General features: G+C 33.1%; 1 protein-coding gene across 2 annotated transcripts in view; it reads right to left on the bottom strand.

Moving 5' to 3' along the window:
* Nucleotides 1-25,365, bottom strand: part of UBR2 (ubiquitin protein ligase E3 component n-recognin 2) — a 154,009-nt gene that overhangs the window by 112,629 nt on the left and 16,015 nt on the right. For both annotated transcript variants that reach the window (XM_044674615.1, XM_044674614.1), the window contains exons 2-3: nucleotides 24,774-25,033; nucleotides 3,193-3,271 (exon numbers count right to left, since the gene is read on the bottom strand). In XM_044674615.1, coding sequence (XP_044530550.1) covers nucleotides 3,193-3,271; nucleotides 24,774-25,033 — 339 coding nt within the window. The remainder of the gene's footprint in view (nucleotides 1-3,192; nucleotides 3,272-24,773; nucleotides 25,034-25,365) is intronic.

Genomic DNA, 25,365 nt, shown 5'->3' with positions numbered 1-25,365 from the left:
TTAAAATATCCAACCCAATCCATTTTTCTGTACAATCAATAATTCTATTGTGGAAAGTGGAGGGAATCTCTCCCACTTCCTGCTTTAGGCGCTCAAATTCAGACCAGGCTCCTGGACATCTGGAATTTTGTTTCATAGTTTCAATTATTGCCTCCCTGGCTGTAGTTAAAGTTTTGTACCCCGCAAGAGAGTTAACTTCTCAACCAGGGTCCTCAGTTGGACAATCAGCAATTAGAGGGTTATTATTAGTGTCATCTATTATCTGCTGTCTTTCTCTTTTTGTCAATAATTCATCCATAAGGATGTCAAAGTCCAAATAAGAAGGGTTGTAAAGCTTAATTAAGCACTTGAACTGCCTTACAACTCCCATTGGCTCTTCTTCATATTTTGGAGTATTTTTCTTAAAACTGTCACTCTCAGCTTGTGAAAGCCTTTTGTGGCATATGAGATTCTTTATACCCTGCTCTGGGTTTACTATGGGTACCTCTCTTAGAGGGAACATATGAGCTGGTTTGCTTTCTAATGCTTCAGTTTCCATTTCTAATTTAATTGGTTTATCTGATTTAGTTGCATCATATTCTTTAGTTTCTGCTATTGTCCCTTCAGCCTTGAGTAATTCCTCATATTGAGTTTGCATTCTATCTAGTTTAGTCTCTAGATCAGGGGTCGGCAACGTATGGCTCTTTCTGCAGGAGCCATAAAGTCAATTTTTTTTTCAGGTGCTATTACAGGAGTGCGCACTGTTACAGGAGTGTGCACTATTACAGGAGTGCGCACTGTGAGCACTGTACGGCTCTCAAGAAATTACATTTTAAAAAATGTGGCGTTTATGGCTCTCACGGCCAAAAAGGTTGCTGACCCCTGCTCTAGATACTTCATTTTTAACATTAGATCATTCTTTGCAGTATCTTGTTTGATGCTTGCTTTTAAATATTTAAACACCAATGCCAAAGATTTGATCATCATGTAAAAGCACATGAAAAACAATAGTACCACAGGGACATACGAGATTAGTTGTAACAGTGTCAATGAGAGTAGTGGCATTAGGAAGTCATAGGCCAGTAAATTCTGTATATATTCTGGTATAATAGTAAAAATGAGAGAAGTCATAGGTAACAGAAAAAATTTCATGGTGATTTTATGTAGTTAATTCACCAGGTTTTCTGAGACTGCGGAGTCTTTGCATCAAGTTGACTGGGAGATGAGTTTTTAGCAACCTAGAGTTCAGTTCACTGTTATTATAGTTCATAGTGAAACTGTCAACTCTAGCCACTTCAACAGACCCCTTGCTGAGATAACAGCTCCAACTGCCCAAGTTGACAGCTGGACCCTTAAAATCAGAATTTTTAGGTTCCTCATACTTTGTAGCTTGCCAAACTGTAAAAATAAAATTAGGGTGAACAATGCAAGGCACAAGGAACACTAAAGAGACTCTTGTTTATGAAAAATAAATTATATATATATATATGCATATATATATGTATATATGAGAAAAAGGATTTCTAATTCTATGAGATTCTTACTCTACCCAAATAAACTCTCAGGTTCCGCAAGGAACCGCTTCTCTTGTGGTTCACAGGCTATGCTAATCCTCCCTGATCTAACTAACCAAATTTATACTAGTCTAAATAAACCTAACCACTTAACTCTTAACTTCACTTTTAAGTTATAAAGATAACCAAGGCTAGCTAGTTGAGTCTCCACAAGAAGCAAGTTGGGACTCTGAGACTTAACAGACTCTGAGTCCAAACCAAAGACCAGGTTTTGTTTGGTCTCTTCACAGTTTAACCAATCTATAGACAGTAACAGATAAATGAATAGTGTTTCCCAAGTTGGAAAAGAAAACACTCCACTCCTTCAAACCTTTTCATCCAGACAGAGACAGAAGAGAAGCAAAGATGTTGCCTTCTCTAGCCCTGAGAGAGAAAGTAGCTGCATGTGGCTCTGTCAACTGCCAGAAGCCACTCTTGGAATGCCACACCCAGCCAGTGAAACTGTCATAGAAAAACGGTTATAACTGCCACCAGTTGAAATTAACACACTCTCTCAGCTCTATTTGAAACTCCACTTCTTCCTCAAGCCAGCTTCTCTGCTTTTTATCTTTAAACTAATAAAACAATACTTATTTTCTAATATCATCCTTATACAATGTAAACAAAAAAAATCACTAAAAGAAAGACAAACTGAGGATCTGAAAAACCAATAAGAGTCCTAGAGAATAGATATTGAAAAGGGACAATGGAGGCAGAATCTTGTGGACATTCCTAAACATGGTTTGTATCAGACATCTTGGCTTTCCTATTTTTCTTTGTTAGAAAGAAGAGTTCAATTTATGAGGAGCTAGGGGAGGTGATGAAATATACCAAAAATGACTGTAATATTACAACAAAAGATATCAATAAAATTTAATTTTTTTAAAGAGCAAAAGGAGAAGTTTCATGTAACAACCCTGGGTCTTCTGCCCTCTAAAAAAAGCTTTGTTCTTGGTTTTTTAGAAACCCATCAGAAAAAGGCATTAAGGTTAGCAAATATCTACTTTTTATCTGTACAACCAATGCCAAAGCAACATATATTTTGAATTTTTAAAAGTCCTAATTATTTGTAGCAACAACCATAAGCAAAACTGCTAATGGGTCCCACTCTCTGCAACTGAGCATTCCCCTAACTTGACAGGATTCTTAACATTAAAATACTAGAATTTTAAAGGAGACAGATGGAAGCAAAGAGATGAAACCCTCCCGTCACAGGTAGCAGAAGACTTTTTTTTTACTTTAATGATAATTTTTGTCACTTTTGGTTATTTCTTTCCTTCTCTTTCTTTTCCTCACTCCTGACCATTGTACTCTTTTCTATAATTTACTAATAATCCACCCAATGAAGTTACAGCAATGATTAAAAATAATGAACATAAAACAAACATAAAGAATACAAAATAGAGAAGTTTTTAAAATGTGGTTAACAACCCTATTTGATATTTGTCTTTGATTAAACTAATTTTTGAACCATCTCTTCATCAAGGTCTAGCATCTAGTTTTTTCCTTAAACTCACCTCTTCACTAGTAGTGTCATGTCCTTTAAGGAGCTTACTTAATATCTTTCTGTTAACTTAAATCTTATATTAATCATTTAATCTTACCATTGGAGAAAATACAGTAATACATCAACATACTATATACTATAGACATTACTAACCCTATATCGATGCTCTCTGTGAATACTTCCCAAAAAGCACTCCATGCATAAAACACAAGTTGGATCAACAGCACAGTCTCTGTAAAATTAAAGAAGAAAAAAATTAAGGATAATTTACAAAATTAAGTTTTTAACAATGTAATATTTTCAAATGAGAATCCTATAAACAGTCAGGATGCCAAAAGATTTCTAAATTATAAATGAGGGAATTCTGGCCCCAAACCTGTAACTGAAGTCATATCCCTAAGTCAATTTCAAATAACATAAAAAGCTAACTCATTTATCCTAGTGCAAAGACAATTGTAAGGGCTTTCATTTAGAAGTGCTTCTAAAAAAACCCGTATAATTTTTGTTAGATCACCCCAAACCTTTTAAGAAGTTGAAACCAGATTAATTTTGATTTAATGGCTACTTTTCCAGCATAGACTTTGGATTGCAGGATTTCCCTAAAGAATATTCCCCCATAATGAAAAATCAGGGAGCAACCCTTGCTGATTGGTTGGCTTTAGTAAGAAAAAATGATCATGGCAAAGTATTTTCCTAAATACATTTCTAACTTGCTTCATCATCAAAGTTTAACCATTCTTTCATTTGTCCATTTGGTTGAACAAACATCCAGAAGTATTTAGAGAAAAGGACTATGAAAGCAATTCATTGGAGATGAAATTAAACCACCATCCTAACACAATGTCTACATTTGAAATACAGTACTCAAAGTCTTGGGATTTTTCTTCATTGTAGTATTGGGTCACTTATACAGAAAGGATTGTTTGAAGTTATTAAAATTCAGACATCCTATCAACTGTTAAGCCTTTTCAATTTGGAATTAACTAAAGAAAAGTGATTAAAAGGTCTATATTCTTTGACAAAGAAATTCTAGTACTGGACAGACCACCCAATAGATCAATAACAAAATGTCCCACATCCATGAAAATATTTATAGCCTCACTTTTTGTGGAATCATAAAACTATAAACAAAGCAAATGCCCAAAGATTAGGGAATGAATGAATAAAATGGTGGCACATACATGTAGTGGGAAATACTGTGTTTTAAGAAATGATGAACATGATGAATATAGAAATAGAGAAGTATTTATAACCAATGTGCAGTTAGGACAAGTGGGAAAACAATATCTAACAAAGCAATTGGGAAGAACCAAACCTCTTAAACTTAATTACTATGAAATTAAAATGACCAAGCTGGGTTATTAAGAGATAAATGATACCATCTCCTTCACTCCTTTGCAGAAGTGAGGTCTGTATCTGTAGAATGCTGCATTTGTAAGCTTTTATCAAAATGTTGATTAGTTTTGCTGAACTTTTACTTTTTAAATTCTTTGTTATGAGTTGGCTTTTTGGGAGGGGGTAACAAGGAATGCAGCAGCAAATGTAGAGGATTCAATAAAGATCTATTTTAAAAAATAGTTAAGCTTGGTTTAGCTGCCAAACAAAGCTTTATATCAAAGGATTCCATGAAAAATTTTAGGACAGGATTTTTCTTAACCTAGAGTCCAAAAAATGCCTAATGACTTTTGTTAGTGATAATTTCATCCTTCTAAAGGTAAAGGAATTAACAAAGGGGAAATTCTTTTTAGGTTCTGATTTTCACTGTTAGAGGGAAACTGTTTTTTTTTTTAAAATAAAAATGATGGGAGCCTTGGGGAGAAGTGACTCCTCCTTACTAAGATTTGTGACAGAGAAGGGAAGGTTGGAATTAATGAATAAATTTCATGGGATTCTTAAAATTGGATAGACAGAAAATTATATCTTTATTTGAAATATAATCGGTTTCCTTTGTAATCCTACATATTTATTTAACAAATTTAACAACAATATTTTGAGGAGTCCAAAGGATTCACCAGACTGTCCCTCATACTAAAAAAAAAAAAAAAAAAAAATTAAAAATCCTTTTTTTAGGACTTTTTATCTTCCTTGCCATCTAGAAATGGGCAATTACTTAACAAAATCATATCATATCACTAATGCTGGTGGTCTAACCTGAAAATGATTGCATATCAATACAAAACTTAAAATATAAAGACTAGTTTGGAACATTAAACAACCTGGAGAATTTGGTCAGTTCTCCCTGACTATTTTCCCAATTTGGGCACAAGTATACACTAGAGATAGAATAAATTTAAGAATATTTAAAAACCATGACCCTTAAATTCTAGTTTTACAACAGTATGCTGGTACTTGGGGGCAGAGTACCACAGAAATGGGGTAGATCTAAAAAGAAAATCTCCTGCAAAGATATAAGCAATTGAAAATTTCACAAGAGCAAGAAACAGAAAGCACCAATCCTATATTACCCAGTATGGTAAACTCCTCCAAATAGGTGTTTTAAACTATCAAACAAAAACAAACAAATAAATAAAGATAAAAACTTCCGTTCTCCTTGTTGCTAGGCATGAGCTACTGAAACTGGGGAGAATAAGTATTTTGTTTTTAAAATTTCCAAAACAAAAATCTTAGAAAATTCTCCACAAGAAGGATGCTTTGTATAATGCTATCATTGCCTGGTAAGAAATGTTTAGAGAATGAGGTTACTAATTTAACTATACATAGAAAACCTTGAGTTTCACCTCTCCTTTCCTGCCAACCCACTCGACTTAATTAAGTACTGCCATATCAAATTATAGCTCTAAATCACATATCAACTGTGAACACTAAATATCACTTCAAATTGTCCTCCTAGTCTACTGCAACTACTATACTTGTTTAAAAATATACCCAAGGATTACTTATATCAATATTATGATTAAAATAACTTTTTCTAGAGTCAAAAAAAATTGTTTTCTTTAGTAACAAGGAAATAAACTTTAAACATAATCCATCAATTACAAGTGTTTTGGCTGTTACCTCCTCCCCTTATCAAAAGTTAAGCAAAGTTGCTATTGAAATACATAGCAATAGGTAAATAGAATTGATATCACAGGTTTCAACCAAAATAATCTTTGGAACAACCTCACATATTGTAACCCAAGTTGCCAAAAGGACACCCATTTCATCTAGGATTTTAAAAAATATTTTTTTAAGTCCTTCCCTGAACAGAACACTTTAGTAATCCTACAAATCATACTGACAATCTAGGAAGAGGTATAAACATATACATGTGAAAATAATGTGAAATCAAGATAGGCTGGAGAGGGATGTGAATGTTAAACAATGGGATGTGTATCTCCTCTTTAAAACAACTTTAGGGAGGAAGCTACTGGTGCTTCTTAAATAGGGGAGAGACATGGCTAGAAATGGGCTTTATGAAAGGGATGTCCCTCAAATTGGGGAATGCCTGAACAAATTGTAGTAGACAATGATGATGGAATACTACTGTGCTATAAGGAATGATGAACAGGACGATTTCAGAAAGAGTTGGAAAGACCTATATGAAGTGATGCAGAAACAGGAGAACATTATACACAGTAACTGCAATATTGCGGAACAATCAAATATGATAGATTTTGCTACTAACAGCAATACAATGATCCAGGACATTTCCGAGGGACTAATGACAAAGAATGCTGTCCACCTCCAGAGAAAGAACTGTTGAAGTCAGATGCAGATCAAGGCATACAATTTTTTTATACTAGTTTATTTAATGGTTTTATTTAGAGGTTTTGGTTTTATATGAATATTATTTTACAACAGTGACCAATATGGAAGCATGTTTTACATAATACATGTATAACCCGGGGGGGTGGGGGGTGGATTTCTCAGCTCCTTAAGCAGATATTTCAAGGATATATGGATAATTGAGGTTCCCCATCATCACTATACCCTGACTTTGATCTGTCTCATAAACTTATTGAACATTCTCCTTCTGGGCATGCATTTTACTACTACTTTCACGTTTCTCTTTCTACATTCTAGTTCTCCTGCTTGCCCAATCCTTCTCAGTCTCCTTTGCAGGTTCATTGTTTATGATCTATTGCATGTGTGTCTGCCCCAGATCTCTGTCCTGGCCTTCATTTCTCTCTCTAAGCTCTCACTTGAAAATCTCATCTGTACTTCTTTGTTCAGCTATCATCTCTTTGTGAATAACTCATATATTCACATATCCAGCTTTTGCCACTTTTAAATTCTAGACCTACATTACCAGTTGCTTACCAAACATCTTTACTTCAACAATTCATAAGCATATCAAACTCAGGATATCTGAAACTGAAATTTTAAGTTAGACTCCCTTCACTATTCTCCTAGACTACATACTGCAATAGCTTCTTAATTGATCTTCCTACATTCATCCTTTCTTTTCTATCCAATCTAAAACCTTGCTATCAATTTCACCATTCAGAAGGCTATTTTGGACCCAACTTAAACCAATGAGAAGAGAATATTAGCTTTATCAGAAATGAATGGAACCCTGGAAAGGACTGACCTCAGAATCTTAGATTGCCTAACAGACAGAGAAAAATGCCAAGTTTCTACTTCTAGCCAAGATGGTTGCCTGAATACAAAGTTAATGGTACAGCTTCCATAAACCTACTAAAGCAAAATCCTAAAGTTCATATGGCAACATATAATGATGAAGAAATCCAATGAGAAACTACAGTGATTTCTTCCACCCCAGAACTGTAGAAGAGGTCAAGGCAGAAGCCCAAAGAGAATTGGAAAGGAGGCATACCACAGCAAGAGGTACCGAAGAGTTCTGGGGTCCCTACCAGCTATCCTGAGATTGCAGTCTAAATCTCAAAGATCCAGATGGAGCCAGCCCCAAAAACTGAAAGTAAGGGAACTCAAGAAATCAAGAGTATTCCCACACAAAAGCAAATTAGAGGCAGAGCCTGGCCCTAGTACAAGGCCTCAATTGAGAAACTTAAGCTGGGGAAATTAGTAAATCAAGAAACAATATGAAAAATTATTATAAATCTAAAGATATTACAAAAGTAGGAAGGAGTTAGTAGGAATTCTAAATTCAAACACAAGAATCCAGAGAAACCTAGAAAGGCTCTAAAGAAGGTATTGTGTAATGAGGATTTGCTCCCCAGGACTCAAAATCCCAGCTTCCTGTGTTCCTTCTCACATTACCTACTAACATACTAACGGAGGGAAGATATAAGTTTTATGTAGCTCCAACCTTGAGCTCTCTTTTCCCCTGATCATGGTTTGTGGGGGTGGGGTGAGTCCCAGGCTTTTTCACATGGGTTTTTACTCAGGTTTTTACTTTTGTCCTTTTATTTCTTCTGCTTCAAGTGATTATTAATAAATCTTATAAAATATAATACTTGGAGTTATTGGATATTAATTTTAATCTTAGAGTAAAAGGAAAGGCAAAAGAAATATGAAAATACTAGTAGTTAGTAGGAGGAGAAAGGGGCAGATATTTGTATAAGAAGATTATATGAATATGGAGAAGTTGGGGGAATAAGCAAGAAATGAACTTCAATCTTACCTGAAAAGAACATAATAAGAAGAATTTGGTATGGAAATACATTAAATTCAACAAGTAAAGAAGTAGGAATATGGAGAATGAGGAGATTAAAAAATAGAAACAATACAAAAGAGGTAATAGTTACAAGCAAAACAAAACTTCTTGATTCTGAGACAATAGGAAAAGATAAAAAAGGAAACTAGAATTTAACAGGGTGAATCAAATGACCTTTTAATTAATTGGGGAATGGGTGAATAAATTGTGATATGGCAATATAATGCTTATTTTCTGTAAGAATTTGATTTACTTTTCTTTATTTCTCTCTTTTAATTGGAAGAATGGCCTGGGAATATGTTGAGAGAGTTAGCCCCTACAAGATCTTCAATAAAACTTTTTTTTAATTCACAGAAGAGAAAGGAAGTTCAGAAGAAAGCAAAAACAACTAAGATAGTTTTAAAATAACATAGAATTTATTATGTACTTTAAAAAGCAAGCAGTTCAGAATGAACATTAACAGTTTCATAGAGAAAATTCTTCTTGTGTTTTGCTATGAGTGAAAACGCTTTTTGGTTAAGTTAAAAAAATTTTTTTTTTTAAACCCTTACCTTCCATCTTGAAGTCAATATACTGTGTATTGGCTCCAAGGCAGAAGAGTGGTAAGGGTAGGCAATGGGGGTCAAGTGACTTGCCCAGGGTCACACAGCTGGGAAGTGTCTGAGGCCAAGTTCAAAAATTTTTAAAGGGTGAAACAAATTAAAAAAAAACAAATAAAAAGGGTGAAAAAAAACAGTAAACAAAAGGCTAGAAATTTTCCTTACATTTTGGAAGGGCAGATGGCAAACAGTTTAGGAATGGGCAGGTAATATACCATGAGCTTGAAGGAAAATAGCTCATGAACAAATAGGAGGCACTCAAAAATGTATTCTAATATCACAAAACATAACTGACAAGAGAGAAAAAGGCAAGCTGACTAAAGGAGCAAGTATATTTTAAAGACAATAAATAGCTTATAAGATTTCAAGTAGTAAACCTTACTCAAGGTATGGTTTCCCTGAAAACTAAAGTGAACCAAACAAATCAATGACTCCATGAGATAAGAAATATTAGAATATAATCAAAGCACTGGAAAAAATGGAAGAAAATACAAGCTATCTAATATCAAAAACAATTAACCTAGAAAATAGGTTAAGAAAAGATAATTTAAGAATCAAAGAACTCCCTGAAAACTCTGAATGGGTTCTGAAGGAAAAAAGCTCCTGAAGAATAGGAGGCCCACGAAAAAGTATATTCTAATATCACAAACATAGATGATTCTGATGAAAAAGAAAAGGGGAGAAGCTGATAAAAAGGGCAGGCATATATTGAGTTTATCAACTAACCAAAGGTTTTAAACAAAAGAAAACACAGACAAGTAACAGGATGAAAACGAAAATGTGGCATGGCTGAATAAGAATAAAGCCAGTAAGACTAAAAGTCAAACTGATTTATACTTGTGATAAATGCTAAGTTTGACAAAATGTTTTTTTAAAGCTATATTGAGGGGGCAGGTAGAGAGCCACACTCAGAGGCAGAATCCTAGGTTCAAATCTGGCCTCAGATACTTCCTAGCTGTATGACCCTGGGCAAGTCACTCAACCCCCATTGCCTAGCCCTTACTACTATTCTGCCTTAAAACCATACACATTTTGATTCTAAGTCAGAAAGTAAAGGGTTTTAAATTTTTTTTTAAAGCTATATTGAGAGTAAGAGGAAAACCAAAGAAAGGTTAAGAACCAAATAATAAAAAAACTATGAAAAGAAAGAAGAAATGCTTAACCCTTATTATTCCTTTTGTTATCTTCATCAATGAAAACACTTTTTAGATTGTAAAAATAAAATGGTTCAGAAACCCAAGAAAATTGGGGAAAGAGTAGTATAATTACATTCCAGTCAATAAGAACCACCAAATGCATAATGAAGGAAAGGGACATCAACACTTATTACATTTTCCTAAAGTTTAATGGACAAAACTAATTTGCCCTTGTGAGGATATCAAAAGAATTTAGAAATCATCTCAGCCGGCAAACATGAGATGAGAGTTTGAACCAAGCTGAGAAATGTCAACCAATTACAGCAGCAGTTTAAAATATAAATTCATTTTAGAAATCTTACAGAGAAGGATAATGGAAGATAATGATTTATTACTTCATAAAACAATAAGAAGCAATGGTGGACAAAATAAGTTTAAAGAAAGTTCAGTGAGAGATCCATAATTTATCCTGAAGGCATTTAAAAATGAAATCGGAAAGACAACAGACAAAAAAGGGGAAAGATCTGAAATGATTTTTATAGTAAATTCTTCATCATCAAGGACAGTGAACCTACCATATTTGGACTCAAAAAGTCCCAGATGAGCTATAAAGAAGTAGAAATGCCATGAAAGAAAATAAAGAGGAAAAGTTAGTTGGGCCAGGCCAAGTGTACACAAGAAGAGATCTATGCTGTCAAGACAATTTTGAGGCCACTGAAGGATTAATTTGTAAGATATATGAAAAAAAAGGAGGACATCAATGGTATAGGCTACATCTCAGACCTTGTAAATCTCCTCCAAAAGAAATGACTAAGAAAAAGTCAGTATCAATAAAATTATCTGCCTACTTTTATATTTCTAGAAAATTTCTGTGAGAATAACCTACAAATAAAAACACCCATGTGCACACACACACACATACAGAGAGAGAGAGAGACAGACAGACAGAGAGAGACAGCGAGAAAGAGAGAGAACATCCTTGCTAGAATTATAAGAACTTTTGTAAATGATATTCTATAAAAGACCACATCTTTATAGCTATAAAATTGACAAGTGCTATGGAGAAAAAAAAAATTTCCATTGTGCTTATTGACCACAAAAAGCATTTAATTTAGTAGAGTAAAAAGTTGCCCTCAAGTCTCTTCTTCAACATGCCTCATGCCTATAATAAAATCATACAAAATGAAAGATATGCAACAGAGATAACTTACTCCGATGACTATATTATTATTAAGTGAGGCATAAAAGAGGGAAGAGTTTCACTAAAGGTGTTTTGTCATTGTCATTAAGGATGTTCACTACAGGGTCCAAATGGAAGAAGAACTCTCAATAGAAGTAGAGGTCCTGCAGTTATTTCTGTTTGTAGATGACAGTGTGCTGCTATATGCATAAAGTTCTTGAATATTATCACAGAGTCATTGACCAAGTTAAAAAGTTTGGAAATCTCAAGACATATTCAGGAAACAAAATAGTTCACCTTGTCTGAAATGTAATACATACGGTAGTAAACTATAAGATATAAGGCTCAAAAAGTGAATATAGTTTTTAAAAAAATGGAGCCTTCAGCGCCAGGTAAGGTATTTGAACTTTACTTGATGGATAACAGAAAGCCACTAAATGTTTCAGCATAAAAGACCTGAATAGAAAAATCTGAGTAAAAGATTCATAAAGAAAGATTAGCCTGGTAGCAGTATAATGGACTGATTGGAAGACCTATTAGGATGGTATTGCAAGAGTCTAGATTATAAGCCTCTTCAAATGTGGTGGCTATGTAAACAGAGATGAAATACAGAAGATGAGATATATTGCAATAACAAAATCAGTAGGACTTAGAAACTGAACAGCTAAGAAATGGAAAAGAATAAAGGAAAAAGTCAAATCAAAGTTCGAAATACTAAATACTACATGAATAATGATAAAAATGGGCATTCAGAAGAAAGTTTAGGGCATTTTTAGTTTGAAAAGATAGTGGTATGGTAGTTTCACTGTCCATGATGATGAAGAATTTGCTATAGAAAGAAGAAGGTAGAGTTGTCCCATATGTTTAGAAATATGAAAAGCTGAAAAGAGAAGTCAGAGCTAGAGGTATGGATTTGGGAATGATTTATATGAGGGTGAAAACTGAAGTCATGAAAGTGAATGAGATTTCTTTGAAAAGAATATAGGGGTAAGTATACAATAATGGAGAATATCTTTCCTACTTCAAAGAATTTAAAAGATGAAGAGCTAGCAAAGGATATAGAGAAAAAAGAGTAAGACAGGTAGAGAAAGAGGCAGGAAGTGTAATATCTCTGAACCCAAATGAAGAAAGAGTGGCCAAAGTGTAGTAGGTAGTCCACAGCATCACATGCTGCAAGGAGGTCAAAGAGAATGAGAACAGAAAACCAACTTGGTGTTTAGGTTATTATAAATATCTTCTGAAAGATCAATTTCAATATATTAGGGGGAAAAGAGGAGTCAGGGTGAGTGGAGAGAGTAAGTACACAAATATAGAGGATCAATTCTTCCTTTTTCAAGAATTTTGGTAGTAAAAGGAAAGAGAAAGATGAAATAATAACTGAATGAAATGGAAGGCCACCCCCTCCCCCCCCAATTTTTTTTTTTTTAAGTATTAGGAAGACCTGAACTTGTTTAGAGGAAAAAAGAAAGAAGTTGGTAAAAAAGAGAGTAATGTAAGGTAGGGGGATATCTGCTAAAGCAAAGTCATAGAGTAGGAATAAAGGGATGGGGTTCAAACTTTGCATTTAGCAAGGAAGAAGTATGTTACTTCTTCCTGTAACCTAAGAGGAGAACAGCATAAATTACATTAAGTTTTAAGGACTGAAGTTTGTTGAGATAAGTAAGAATTCTACAAGCTAAATGAAAAAAACAAAACAAAAACAAAACTACATACATTTATTATTGTGTGTGCCGGGCCTTATGTCAAGCATTAAGGATTTGGAAAAAGGCAAAAAAAAAAAAGTCCATTCCTTCAAGTAGCTCACAATTTAATAATCCTGTAATATCTGTAGAGAATAGGGATACAGTTAGAAGACAGAAGAAAACTTTGGATAAGTTTTTAGAGAATGGAGTAGGGATTTGATTAGAAGAGCAGAAGAATTAACTAGCAAGCAATCTGTTGTGTGCTCTGGGAGCTACATTTTAGAAGGGTAGTGACAAATTGGAGCAGATCCAGAGTCGAGGGGCAAGTATAATGAGGAGACTCAGAACTATGCTATGATGACTGATTAAAGTTCTAGGGATGTTTAATCTGGAAAGGTGAAGCCAAAGGGAGGAGATGATAGCTACTTTCAAATATTTAACAGTCTCTCAGGTGGAAAAAGGATGATAGTTGTTCTGCTTGGCTCCAAAGAGTAGAACCAGTGCCAAAGTATGAAAAGTCAGGGAAAGGGCAGTATGAAATGGTGAAAATATGTTGGATTTAGAGACAGAAGACAAAAGACTGGGGTTAAATATTCTAGCTAGGCTACTTACTACTCATGCATCTCTGAACAAGTCACTTAACCTTTCTCACCTTAGTTTCCTCATCTGTAAAATAAGGATTTGAAACTTCATAGATTTTAATGTCCCTTCCAGCTCTAAAACTAGGATTCTAAAATTAGAATGGACTGCTTGATAAGATAACAAGCTCCCAACTTGCTGGAGATCTTCATTTACAGGCTGAATGATAACTTGTCAGAAATGTAGAAGACATTAGAAAACCTCCTCAGTCCCTTACAACTCATTTCACCACCTCTAGACCATCATCCTTTAGAACAGTGATTACCAAAGTGGGCGCTACCGCCCCTTGGTGGGTGCTGCAGCGATCCAGGGAGGCGGTGATGGCCACAGGTGCATTTATCTTTCCTATTAATTGCTATTAAAATTTAAAAAAAATTAATTTCCAGGGGGCTAAGTAATATTTTTTTTAATTTTAATAGCAATTCTGGAAAGGGGGCAATAGGCCAAAAAAGTTTGGGAACCACTGCTTTAGAACACAGGACCTCTTTAGAATATCTACATTTACAAGAAATGTCTGCTGTCCCAAGTTCTCAAACTAGTATCTACCTCATGCCCAGGCCACATGATCCACTAGTTCATGGTCATTTAAACTATGGGAAATCATACTTGAAAAAGCAAAAAAAATCAACTGTCGATACATTTGAGGAATATTACCAGATTATGCCTAGAATTGCTATTAAGTACCAAAATATCAATTTTAGGAGACTAGTCCAAGACCGAAAAGTGTCAGCAACATGACATAATAGTAATGGATGGTAATGAGCCTAATATTTAATGGCAAAAAAGGACAAGAGGCTCTCCTCTATTGGCTGGTCCCAGGAAAAGCAAAATCTCTGCATATCCTGAGATATTGTCATTTTATAGGAAAAGTTCTAGATCTGATTTAAATCCCAAATCTTTCATTTCTTCCTATGGTATCTTATGATGTCATTTAACTTTTTGGACCTGGGTTTCCTATCTGTAAAATGAGGAGATTTAGACTAAGTATCTTAGCATTTTAAATACAAGTCTGTTTTGTACTTGTGGGAGACTTGAGAAAAAAGCTTTCAATAAAGGTCCAAATTGCTTTGTGTTAATAATAAATTAGCTAGGCTAACTGAAAAATAAAATTAAAATTTTAAAACAATCCATACCAGCAAATTGTTCCCTGATTCAATCAGAGGAATCAATCAGGGAACAATCAAGTTAACTTCTTCAATTTACAGCTGCATGTTGTGGGCAGCTAATATTTGAAATTGTAGAATGAGAAACTCAGACAGTTTTCTGCACAGAATCACAAGCAGCCACATTCTAGAACACGGTCTACCTACCACCAATTCAACATGAGGCCACTGGATTGAATGATTGTGAATAATTGTGAAGGAAGAAACAATAGGGACTTTAAGGAAGATGAAAGAGTGGGAGGTTGCATAGTTACCTGGTACCTCATGAACGTCCTAAAAAACTGCAGCAATATTAAAAAAAAAAGTTGCTAGACAATCTCACATGGAAAATTTAACCCATTAAAAAATACAATGGCAGAGAACTAAAAAAAAAAAATCATTATGGAGTGAATCACATGAAAATAAAATCAGATGTAGTATCAAGAGTAAAGAAAGCAGAACCAAAAGAGAAACCTACATTTTGATTACCACCATGTAATGAATAACCTCAATAACAGCAACAAATTATTGCAATATATGTGTGTGTGTGTGTGTGTGTTAGTAAAGGTCAAAAAGGAATCAGAAAATAAAAACAATGTGGGCATTCCTATACTAAAGTTAATATGCACATCTTTTAGAGATGAAGTTAATGATCAGTAAGTATTGGAAGCTAGAGAGAAATACATATAAATAAAATTATTCACACTTTTTGTTTGTTTCAGCTTGCATGCTCCATTTTCTTATTTTCATTAGTTATACCCTTATTCATAACTGAGTACATATATCTGTCACTGGAAATAAAAAGTTAAAATTTTAATATTGAAAGAGTAGCAACATTAAAATACAAGAAACACCAAAGTATACAATTAATTAGATAAAAATACATTCAAAATGTGAAATCAGCAAAAATTTTATGAGAAATAAAATAATTGATGTTGCTAAAATATCTGAGTAAGAAATGATGATACAACTCAGCACTAGAGAGAACGTACAGAGAATTTGACAATTATCAACAATGGCAAACAAAAGAAGCAATACAGTAGAAGACGAAATGGCATAAAATGCCGCTGAAACAGAAAAACAAGGCTCTGAAATAATTTAACCAGAAAGATGAGGAAGGTCTGATGCAATGAAGATCTTGAAGGACAGAATAAAAAAATGGAAGCCTCAGAATTATTGAGGTCACATAAAATAACAAAGGGGAAAAAATTTGATTATTTTCTTTTAAGAAATTATACCCCCCAAAATTTCAGAACTACTAAAACAAGTAATATTCTGAAAATAGAAAGAATTGACAGAACCCAAGGAGAAACTCAAAATTCAACTCACCCAGGCACATCACCGTCAAACTTCAAAACTACAATGACAAAGAAAAAAATCTTTCAAGCTGTCAGAAGGAAGAAAGAGATTACTTATCATAAAAAGATCTCATATGATTTTTCTTCACAAAGCAAGAACAAAGTAGGAGGAAAATGCCATAAATAAACCTGGCCTTCAAATAATCAGTTTTCCTGAAAATCTTGTGTTTTAAAAAAATAAACACTTAAAAATTAATATGATTTTAAAGAACTCAAATGGAAGAAAAACAAATTTCAAAAAAATCTTTGGTGGTGATAGAAATAGCTTCAGGGTTAAACTCCTGTGTTTGACAAAGGGGATGAGGCTGAATTTTAGAGAGAATTACAATGGAAACATGGTGTAGTAAAAGGAGCACTTAATTTAGAAAAGACTTGGATTATAATCCCAGCTCTGCTACTTACCACTGCTTTGACACTGGGCAAGTCATTTCACCTCTCTGGGTACTTCTTTTACAGACGTAAAGTACTTCAGGTACTTCTTTTACAGATGAGTTTAATCATCTGCAAAAGGAAAGAATTAGACCAGATGGTCCCTAAGGTATCATCCATCTGTAAGGTCTATTAACAAGATAGTTACAAAGTTAATAGCATAAAATATAGGAACTATATTTAGTATTCTTTTATTAAGTTTAGCTGCTTTTTTTTTTTAATATGGACCTATGACTTTGTCAGTATGGAGAACTCCTGGGGAAGAAAATCCCTGGACCAACAAGTTATTTGTAACTTGTAGTCTTAAAATGTAGCCTAGGGCAATGAGAGATTAAGGGACTTTACAAAGAGCATACAACTATTACGTTTCAGAAATGAGATTTCATTCAGGCCTTTCTGACTCCAGGGCTAATTCTCTATCTACTATATACTGCACTGATTCAATTTTGATTTAGAAACAGCAAAGTAAAATAAGAAAGTTCCTATTTCTTTTCAGACAAAATGACTAGCAACAAAGATAGAATAAAATTTATCAGCTGAATATAAATGGATATAGTTCTCCCAATAAAAGAATTATGGAATGGATTTTAAAATAGAATTCAATACTGCATCTACATAGAAAGCATTCATTTTCCCAAAAGACATAGTTTCCTAAACCTGAAAAAATTAAGAGGTTGACTAGATAATTTCAAAGACTTATTCTATCTCTAAATCTTATTAACTAACTCTGTGAAGATTTCAAATTTAAATTGCCACCAAAAAAAATCACATGCTATGTCTAAGTAAAAAAAAATAAATTCACAGTTATATTGATGATAGCTGATGATGCTGAATTTAAAGCAAAAAAAAAATTGACAGATAAGTAAGGAAAATATATCGTGCTGAAAAGCACCACTGAAAATGAGCATATAAATTGGTAAAAATGATAAAAGATGGAAATAAGTCAATATTGAAGATCTATGGGAAGTCATGTACACTAATACATTGTTCCTGGAACTATGAATTGGTTCAACCATTCTGGAAAGTAATTTGGAATTATGGTGTTTTCTCCCCTAACCAACTGAATGAAATGCATATACTCATTAACTCAGGAACTCCACTGCTAGAAGAGGTCAAAGAAAGAAAAGTCCCAAATATATTTATAACAGTACTTGGAGTTGGGAGTTAGTAAAGTAGTAGAAACAAAGATCATACGTGAATAAAATGGACTATTGCTATACCTTAAGAAATGAATGTGACGAACTCGGAAGAAGATCAGAAGACTTATATGAACTGATGCAGAATAAAGAAGAATCATGGAAACAATATACAAAATAACACCACCAAAAAGAAACTGAGTGTTTTAAAATAACAATGACCAAGTTTGGTTCTAGGTAATAACCGAGAAAATCCACCTTCTTTCTTTCATTTTAAAGGTGGAAAACAATGAGTATGAAATACTACAGATACAGTCATATTTGGCTAATATGTTCATTGGCTTTGATAAGCCATTTTAGTCTTTTAAAATTTGTTACAAAGGATATCTATTGAGGAGAGGAAAAGGATAAAATTAAAAATTAATGTGAAAAAATGAAAAGCATCAATAAAAATAAAACTTCAGAAGGAAAATAAGTATCTATTTTGGATGTATATGCATTAAGTAATATAGTAATTACAATTATAAAGAATTGTGAGAAATAAATTAAAAATTATAGCAGATCAGAACATGTTTTAAAAATGATGCATAAGGTTATAGACTTGAACAAATGATTGCATAAATTAAAATTAAAAGAGAAAATGTACTTTTTTGGGTGTTCCCATGGAATATTCACAAAAATGAGTTCTGTTCATAGTCATGGAGAAATCCTAGGAAAACTTAAAAAGACAGAAATTGGGGGCAGCTACATGGCTTACTGGATAAAAATCCAGGCCCAAAGATAGGAGGTCCTGGATTCAAATCTGGTCTCAGACACTTTCTAGCTGTATGACCCTGGGCAAGTCACTTAACCCCCACTGCCTAGCCCTTACCACCCTTCTGGGTCTAAAAGAGAAGGTAAGGGCTATTTTTTAAAGGATAGAAATGTTAAATACTACATTGATGAACCATAATTCAATAAAAACAGAATTAAACAAAAATGATATACAAATCGTCAAGGAAATTTAAAAGTGATTAAGACTATGCCTATATTAAAGAAATTAATTATAAAAACAGCAAAACAACAACAAATGACACATAAAAAGGTCAAGCATACACAACACAACACAAGGAAAGCACTAAATGCTAGGGAAGAAGAGAATTTGGCTACTACTGAGAGTATATAGTATAAATCCTGGAAATACACAGTGCACCAGAGATAACTTCTACTCCTCCAACAAATTGTAAATTTTTTCAAGACAGAGAATGCTATTTTTCATCTTTCTCTCTCCCCTGTGCTAATCATAGTGTCCTATATATATTAAAACTTAACAAATGCTTGTTAAATTTAACCAAAAATGTTTTTATGGAATGGAATCTGAGTAGCATACATAAATAAGTTAAAAGAGCTGGATGACTAAGTAAGAGAAAGAGAAAACAAACAGAAGTTAAGAGTGCATTTAAGGAAAGAGAAAGGAGATTATTAACAAAATAAAAGTTAATAAAATAGCAAACAAAAAGTGAATAAAACAAAAAGCTGGCTTTTTAAAAAGATCTAATGAAATTGATGTATGGTTAGAAAAGTCTATTTTTTAAAAGGATACAAGAAGCTCAAAATTAGAAACAAGCAAGAGAAATAATACTTAAAAATTTATGTTAATAAAAATTTTAACTTAAGTGATTTATCTTAAAAAATATAAAATATCATATTTAAAAAAAAAACAGTAAATAGACAACCTAAAGTGAACAATCTCTGAAGGAAAAATCAGGTTATTAAAGAATTCCGCTGGGGGAAAAAACAAGATATCAGGACCAAGTGGATTTCCTCAACCTTCAAAGAACAAATAATCCCCATATTATATAAACTGTTTCTAAATATAACAATAGTTCTTTCTATGTTGCTAATTATGGTTTTTAATCTTCAAACTTAACACAGATAAAGCTATAAGAGAAAATGATAGGCCAATATCTTTTAATGAGTATAAGTGCAAAAACAATGAATTCAAAGCTAGAAAGGAGAATCCAGTAATATATTTTAAAATGTAGCATAACCAAGATAACATATACCAGAAATACATGACTGGTTCAACATGAGAAAAATAATCAACATAATAAAAGTTATTATTATATAATTATTATTATATTATTATATGATTAAAGTGACAGAGGTTAACAGAAAATATATCTCATTTCCAGTTTAAAAAAACAACAACAAAATATAGAAAAAGACTATTTTCTCCAATTAGATTTAAAAAAAATACAATGATCCCTCACCTATTGCAGGAGTTACATTCCAGAGACCACCATAATAGGTGAAAATTCATGAAGTAGAGGCATTATTTATTTTATTATTTATATATATTTTAAGGCTTTATAAACCGTTCCCACTCTATAAACCTTTACCTTATTAACCTATAATCTAAGCCAATTGAAGCTCAGAATACAGAACACAGCACGGTGGTTGGTCACCTTTCATTTCATCAGCCAATAGTGTGCTGTGTACAATCTCACATTGGCAAACTTGTGCAAGCGGTAGTGGCGTACTCCATTTCCACTGTGTACAGTATGGTATTCATCCACTAAATCCAATGATATAGCAAAAACTCCTCTATACAGAAATCAGATTTTTTTTTTTAAACCTGTGATATAGTGAAGCTGCAATAAGTGAACTGCAATATAGCAAGGGACAACTGTATACAACTGAAACCAAGAGCTAGCATTATATAAAATGGTTTACTTCATACTATTACCTTTTAAGAACTTTATGCTCCAGACAAACTATATTACTAATCATACTGAGAATTCAATGCTCCTTCACCCAATTACTATGCATTGTCATTTCTTGTAACTAGAATGAACTCTTTTTTTCATTTCCATTTTTTTAGAAATCATATCTTTAATGTTCAAATTGGAAGCTTTCTCTATGAAGCCTTCTTAAACACTCCTCAGTTGTTAAAATCTTCCTCAACTTTCCTTGTACTTTTGTTATTTATGTGTATGCTTTTTTCTCTCTAGGCAGAAGGTTAAGCCTCTTAAGGATAGGACTATTTCATTTTTGTCCTTGAAATTAAATAATTAAAAAATATTTGAACTTTAATTGAAAAGAGAAACATTACAGGTATTCATACCAACAATGGGTTAAAAACAAGGCTGTCCAGTTTTATCGCATATGTTCAACAATTTTAGAAATTTTATCTGTAGCAAAAAAGTCAAGAAAAAGGAAAAAAGGAGTTTGGTCAATGAAACGGCTAAAATATCCCTGTTTCCTGATTATATGGACTTCCTGACTCTATAAGGGGGCTACACAAATTAACTGATAATGAACAAGGTTTGCAAAGTAACAAAGTCTGAGATAATTGCACAAAAAAAAAAATCTGTTTTTATACTATCATTAACAAAAATCAGAAAAACAGAAAGAGAAATTACCATAACAAAATTAATGAATATTTGGTTATTGACTTACAAGACATGAGGTTTAAGTAAAAACAAATTTTAAGTGATCTTGACAAAAAATAAAATAATAAATTAATTATGGAGGGCTATCCTCCTGATAAGTTGAGCCAATATGCTAAGACATTAATAACTCCCATACTTATTGATTCAATGCAATATTAATCAAGATGCCAATGAAAAGCTTGCCAGAATTGGAAAAGATATTAATAAAATTTATATTAAAAAAATAAACATACAAGAATATCAAAGGAAAATGTAGGAGAAAAAGTAGTAGACTTTAGTCCACTCATTCTGAAAAAATTTCAGAATTACACAACAAAAGTCACTTAAATGTTGATTCTTTTTGGCCTAATAATCCCACAACTGGCTTTAAGGAGCTGAAAACCAGAAAGGCCTCCCTACATACCAAAGTATTTACAGCAGTGATTTTTATTATAGAAAAACAAAACAACAAAAAATAAGTATATGCCTATCATTTAGGGATACCTGATACCACGGATATTAAGGAAAATGATTATGCCAAAAGAAAAAACAAACATGAGGAATTTTTTAAAAACCCATAAGAAGATGTTATGAACCAATACAGAAACAGGAGCACAACATAGCAGGGAAACTGCAGTTAAGTGGAAAGATTTGGAGAATCTGGGTTCAAATTCTAAACCTCTGTGATCTTGGGCAAGTCAATTGACTTCTCTGGGTTCAACTGCATCATCTACAAAATGAGGAGGTTGAACTAGATAACTTCTGAAGTACCCTACAGATCTAAATTTATTATTCTATGATAATTATAGTGAAAATAAATAGCTAAAAAGAAGTCAAACTCTGAATAACTGGAATGACTAATCAGTCTCAGAGAACAGATAATAACAGGTCAGCTCTCTCAAGGGAGAAGTGCAAGATTATCAGTGAAAGATAATACGTGTCACATATAGATACTGTAGAAGTTTTAATTAACTGTTTTTCTTTGTTATAGATAGCGGAAGGTGAGGGAAAGAGTACATTGGGAAACAGACAGGTGTACAAACAAAAGACATCAACAAAACATTTTTAAAGAAGAAAAACAGCAGAATATCAAAAGGAATTATGGAGAAAAACATTTACACAGGGTGATTTATCCTGCCATTATTTCAAAATATATTATAAAAAAGTAATAGCCAAAATGACCAAATTTTGGATAAATAATAGAAAAATATATCAATGAAAGATGATAAGGAACCAAATGTACGTAGAAAGCAATGTTTGATAAAGGCAAGATTACAAAACACTGGGGAAAAGAATTATTGAAACAGAATTCAATAAAATTGCTGAGAAAATTGGGTAGCAGTCTGGCAAAAAAACAACTTTAGATTCATACTTCATAGCACATATTACAATAAACTCCAACTGTATTAATATCTAAATATAAAAAGTCAAAGAATAAAAAATATTAAATTTCCCAGTTTTAGAAGAACAATATTTCTAATAAATACAAGAAATTACCAGAGACAAAAAAGATGGATCTGAAAACATAAAAGTGGGGCGTTAAGCATGACAAAAGCCGTGCATTAAAAATAAAAAACAGAGGGCAGCTGGGTGGCTCAGTGGATTGAGAGCCAGGCCTAGAGACAAGAGGTCATAGGTTCAAATCTGGCCTCAGACACTTCCTAGCTGTGTGACCTTGGGCAAGTCACTTAACCCTGATTGTCTAGCTCTTACCACCCTTCTGCCGTGGAACCAATACAATAGTATTGATTCTAAGACAGAAGATAAGGGCTAAAAAAATAATAAAATTAATAAAATAAAATAAAAACAGATTAGGAAAAAAATACCTGCATAAAATGTATTCAACAAAAATATGACATCTAAAATATATACAAAACTAATACAAATTTATAGCAGTAAAACCAATTCCCCAAGATATAAATGGTTAAAATATTCACAGTAGTAAACACAAGCTACTAATAATCACTTGAAAGACTAATCAAACTTTCTATTGCAAAGAGAGCTGCAAAGCAAAGCAAAGCAAAGCAAAACAAAACCCAATTCTCTAGTACATTATGCTATACCCATTAAAATAACTTAAGAAAAATTCAGTGTTGGCAGGGTTATGGAGAAATAAGTATACTATTACCCAGTTGCTGAGCTATATAAATTGGTATAATCTTTTTGGAGCAAAATCTGGCAACACAGTGAAATTTTTTTTAAAAATTCCCAATGATCCTACTTTGGGGACATCCTAAAGATGCTTACATAAATATTTAGAGCTGCCTAGAGAAATGTTATGATATATGAAATGTAAAGCGGGAAAAAAAAGGAGAATAGAAGAGATACAATGATGACTACAAATATAATAGCAACAAAAATGTAAGTACACAGATGGAAAAGAAATAAAATACTATTGGCATTTTGTTAAAATGTACATTTTTTTTAACAAAATGTAAATAGTTTGGAGCTTAAGGTTTAGTCTGGATTTTATTCCACATTTTATTTGTTCATATTTATTGAGATTGTTAGTAAGTTTCTAATGAAAAATTATTTTTTAGAAAGATAGTGGGCAATAGCAAAAATCTTGAGCAGCCAATGTGCACAAAGTTGCATCAGATAAAGCAAAAGAAATGTCTTAATAATTTTCTTTTATACACCAAAGCACAGTTTAATGATGCAGCAGTCATGGATTACCTGAGAAATAGTAAGAAATAGGCCAGCAGGCCAGGGAACAAAAGAGAAACAGTACTAGTAACCCATTTTAAACAAAGCTTTTAGGCCTGGTATAACAGATAAGAGAATCAAACACCTAAAGAAAAGCTGTCTTACCATACAACTCTCATCACTTCAAAAATGAGCATTTAATATCCAATATATGAATTCTTAAGAGTTGATAAAATTGCTTCTTGGCATTTTAACCCTTTACATATGAGTTCCAGACTACTATTCCAGGCTTATATTACATGATTCTCTTTCATGTACTCTTATGTTATAAACAAATTGACTTACCTGTTGTTCTCCAAACATGATATTCCATCTTCTATCTCCATGCCTTTGCACAAGGTGGCCCACAGGACTGGAATGCAATCTCTCTTAACCACTGCCTTTTTGAATACTTAGTTTCCCTAACAGCCCAGCTCAGGTGCTACCACCACCTCCCTGAAGTCTTTCTGCTGCCTTCAGTTACTACTGGTCTCTCCTTCCTCAAATTTTCTTGTACTTGCTTATCTGTGTAAATGTTGTATCTCCAAAAGAATGTATATTCCAAAAGGTAGACAATTTGTTGTTTTGTCTCTGTATTCTTAGCACAGTGCCTTGTACACATCAGGCACTTAATAAGTGCTTGTTTTAGGAATGTCCCAATTGTTTTCTTAAAATAAGATATGAAGAAATAGAAAAAAAAACATGTTAAAAGTTTCAAGTAAAAATATGCTAATATTTTAGGAGGAAGATATGTTACCTGCAAGAATACGTAGGTTCTCCTACTTTAAAAACACGACCACAAAGATGGGAAGGTTTGTTTGCTTGTTCAAGTTTTGGAAATCCAAATGCAGGATCTTCACCACAAAGATACCATTCCATGGGTCCCAACAAAACATGTTGTGCCAGCATATCTTCTCTCTGTGGAGCAGGGTTGGGACCCCTACAGTATATTTTGGGTACATAGTGGGCTAGATGCTGGTATACTTCTCTAGTCAGGTCAGTTGCTTGTAGCCATTTCTTAAAAAAAAAAAAAAAAAAAAAAAAGTCAACACCTTACAAGTAAAAAATAAAAAAGAAACTAATCAATTACTTTTCATACAATTTAAGTGCTCCTGATTGGCCCTTTTAAAGATAAATTTCAAATTTTCATTTCATTTAATTTCATTTAAAATTCTGCTTTACTTTGATAGAGCCATGATTTTATGATCAATGCCTGTCTCCCTCATAAAAAAAAAGGCAATATTAGAAGACTCATACTCTAGACCGGTTCCTTCACTGGTTTGACCATCAGTTTTCTTATCTGTATAATGAAAAGAACAATACGTGAACTATTTAATTCACAGGGCTAT

Source organism: Gracilinanus agilis, chromosome 4 (assembly GCF_016433145.1).
Source record: "Gracilinanus agilis isolate LMUSP501 chromosome 4, AgileGrace, whole genome shotgun sequence".
Lineage (NCBI taxonomy): Eukaryota > Metazoa > Chordata > Mammalia > Didelphimorphia > Didelphidae > Gracilinanus > Gracilinanus agilis.
Note: the sequence above shows the minus strand (reverse complement) of the source record. Positions and strands in the feature narration are given on the sequence as shown.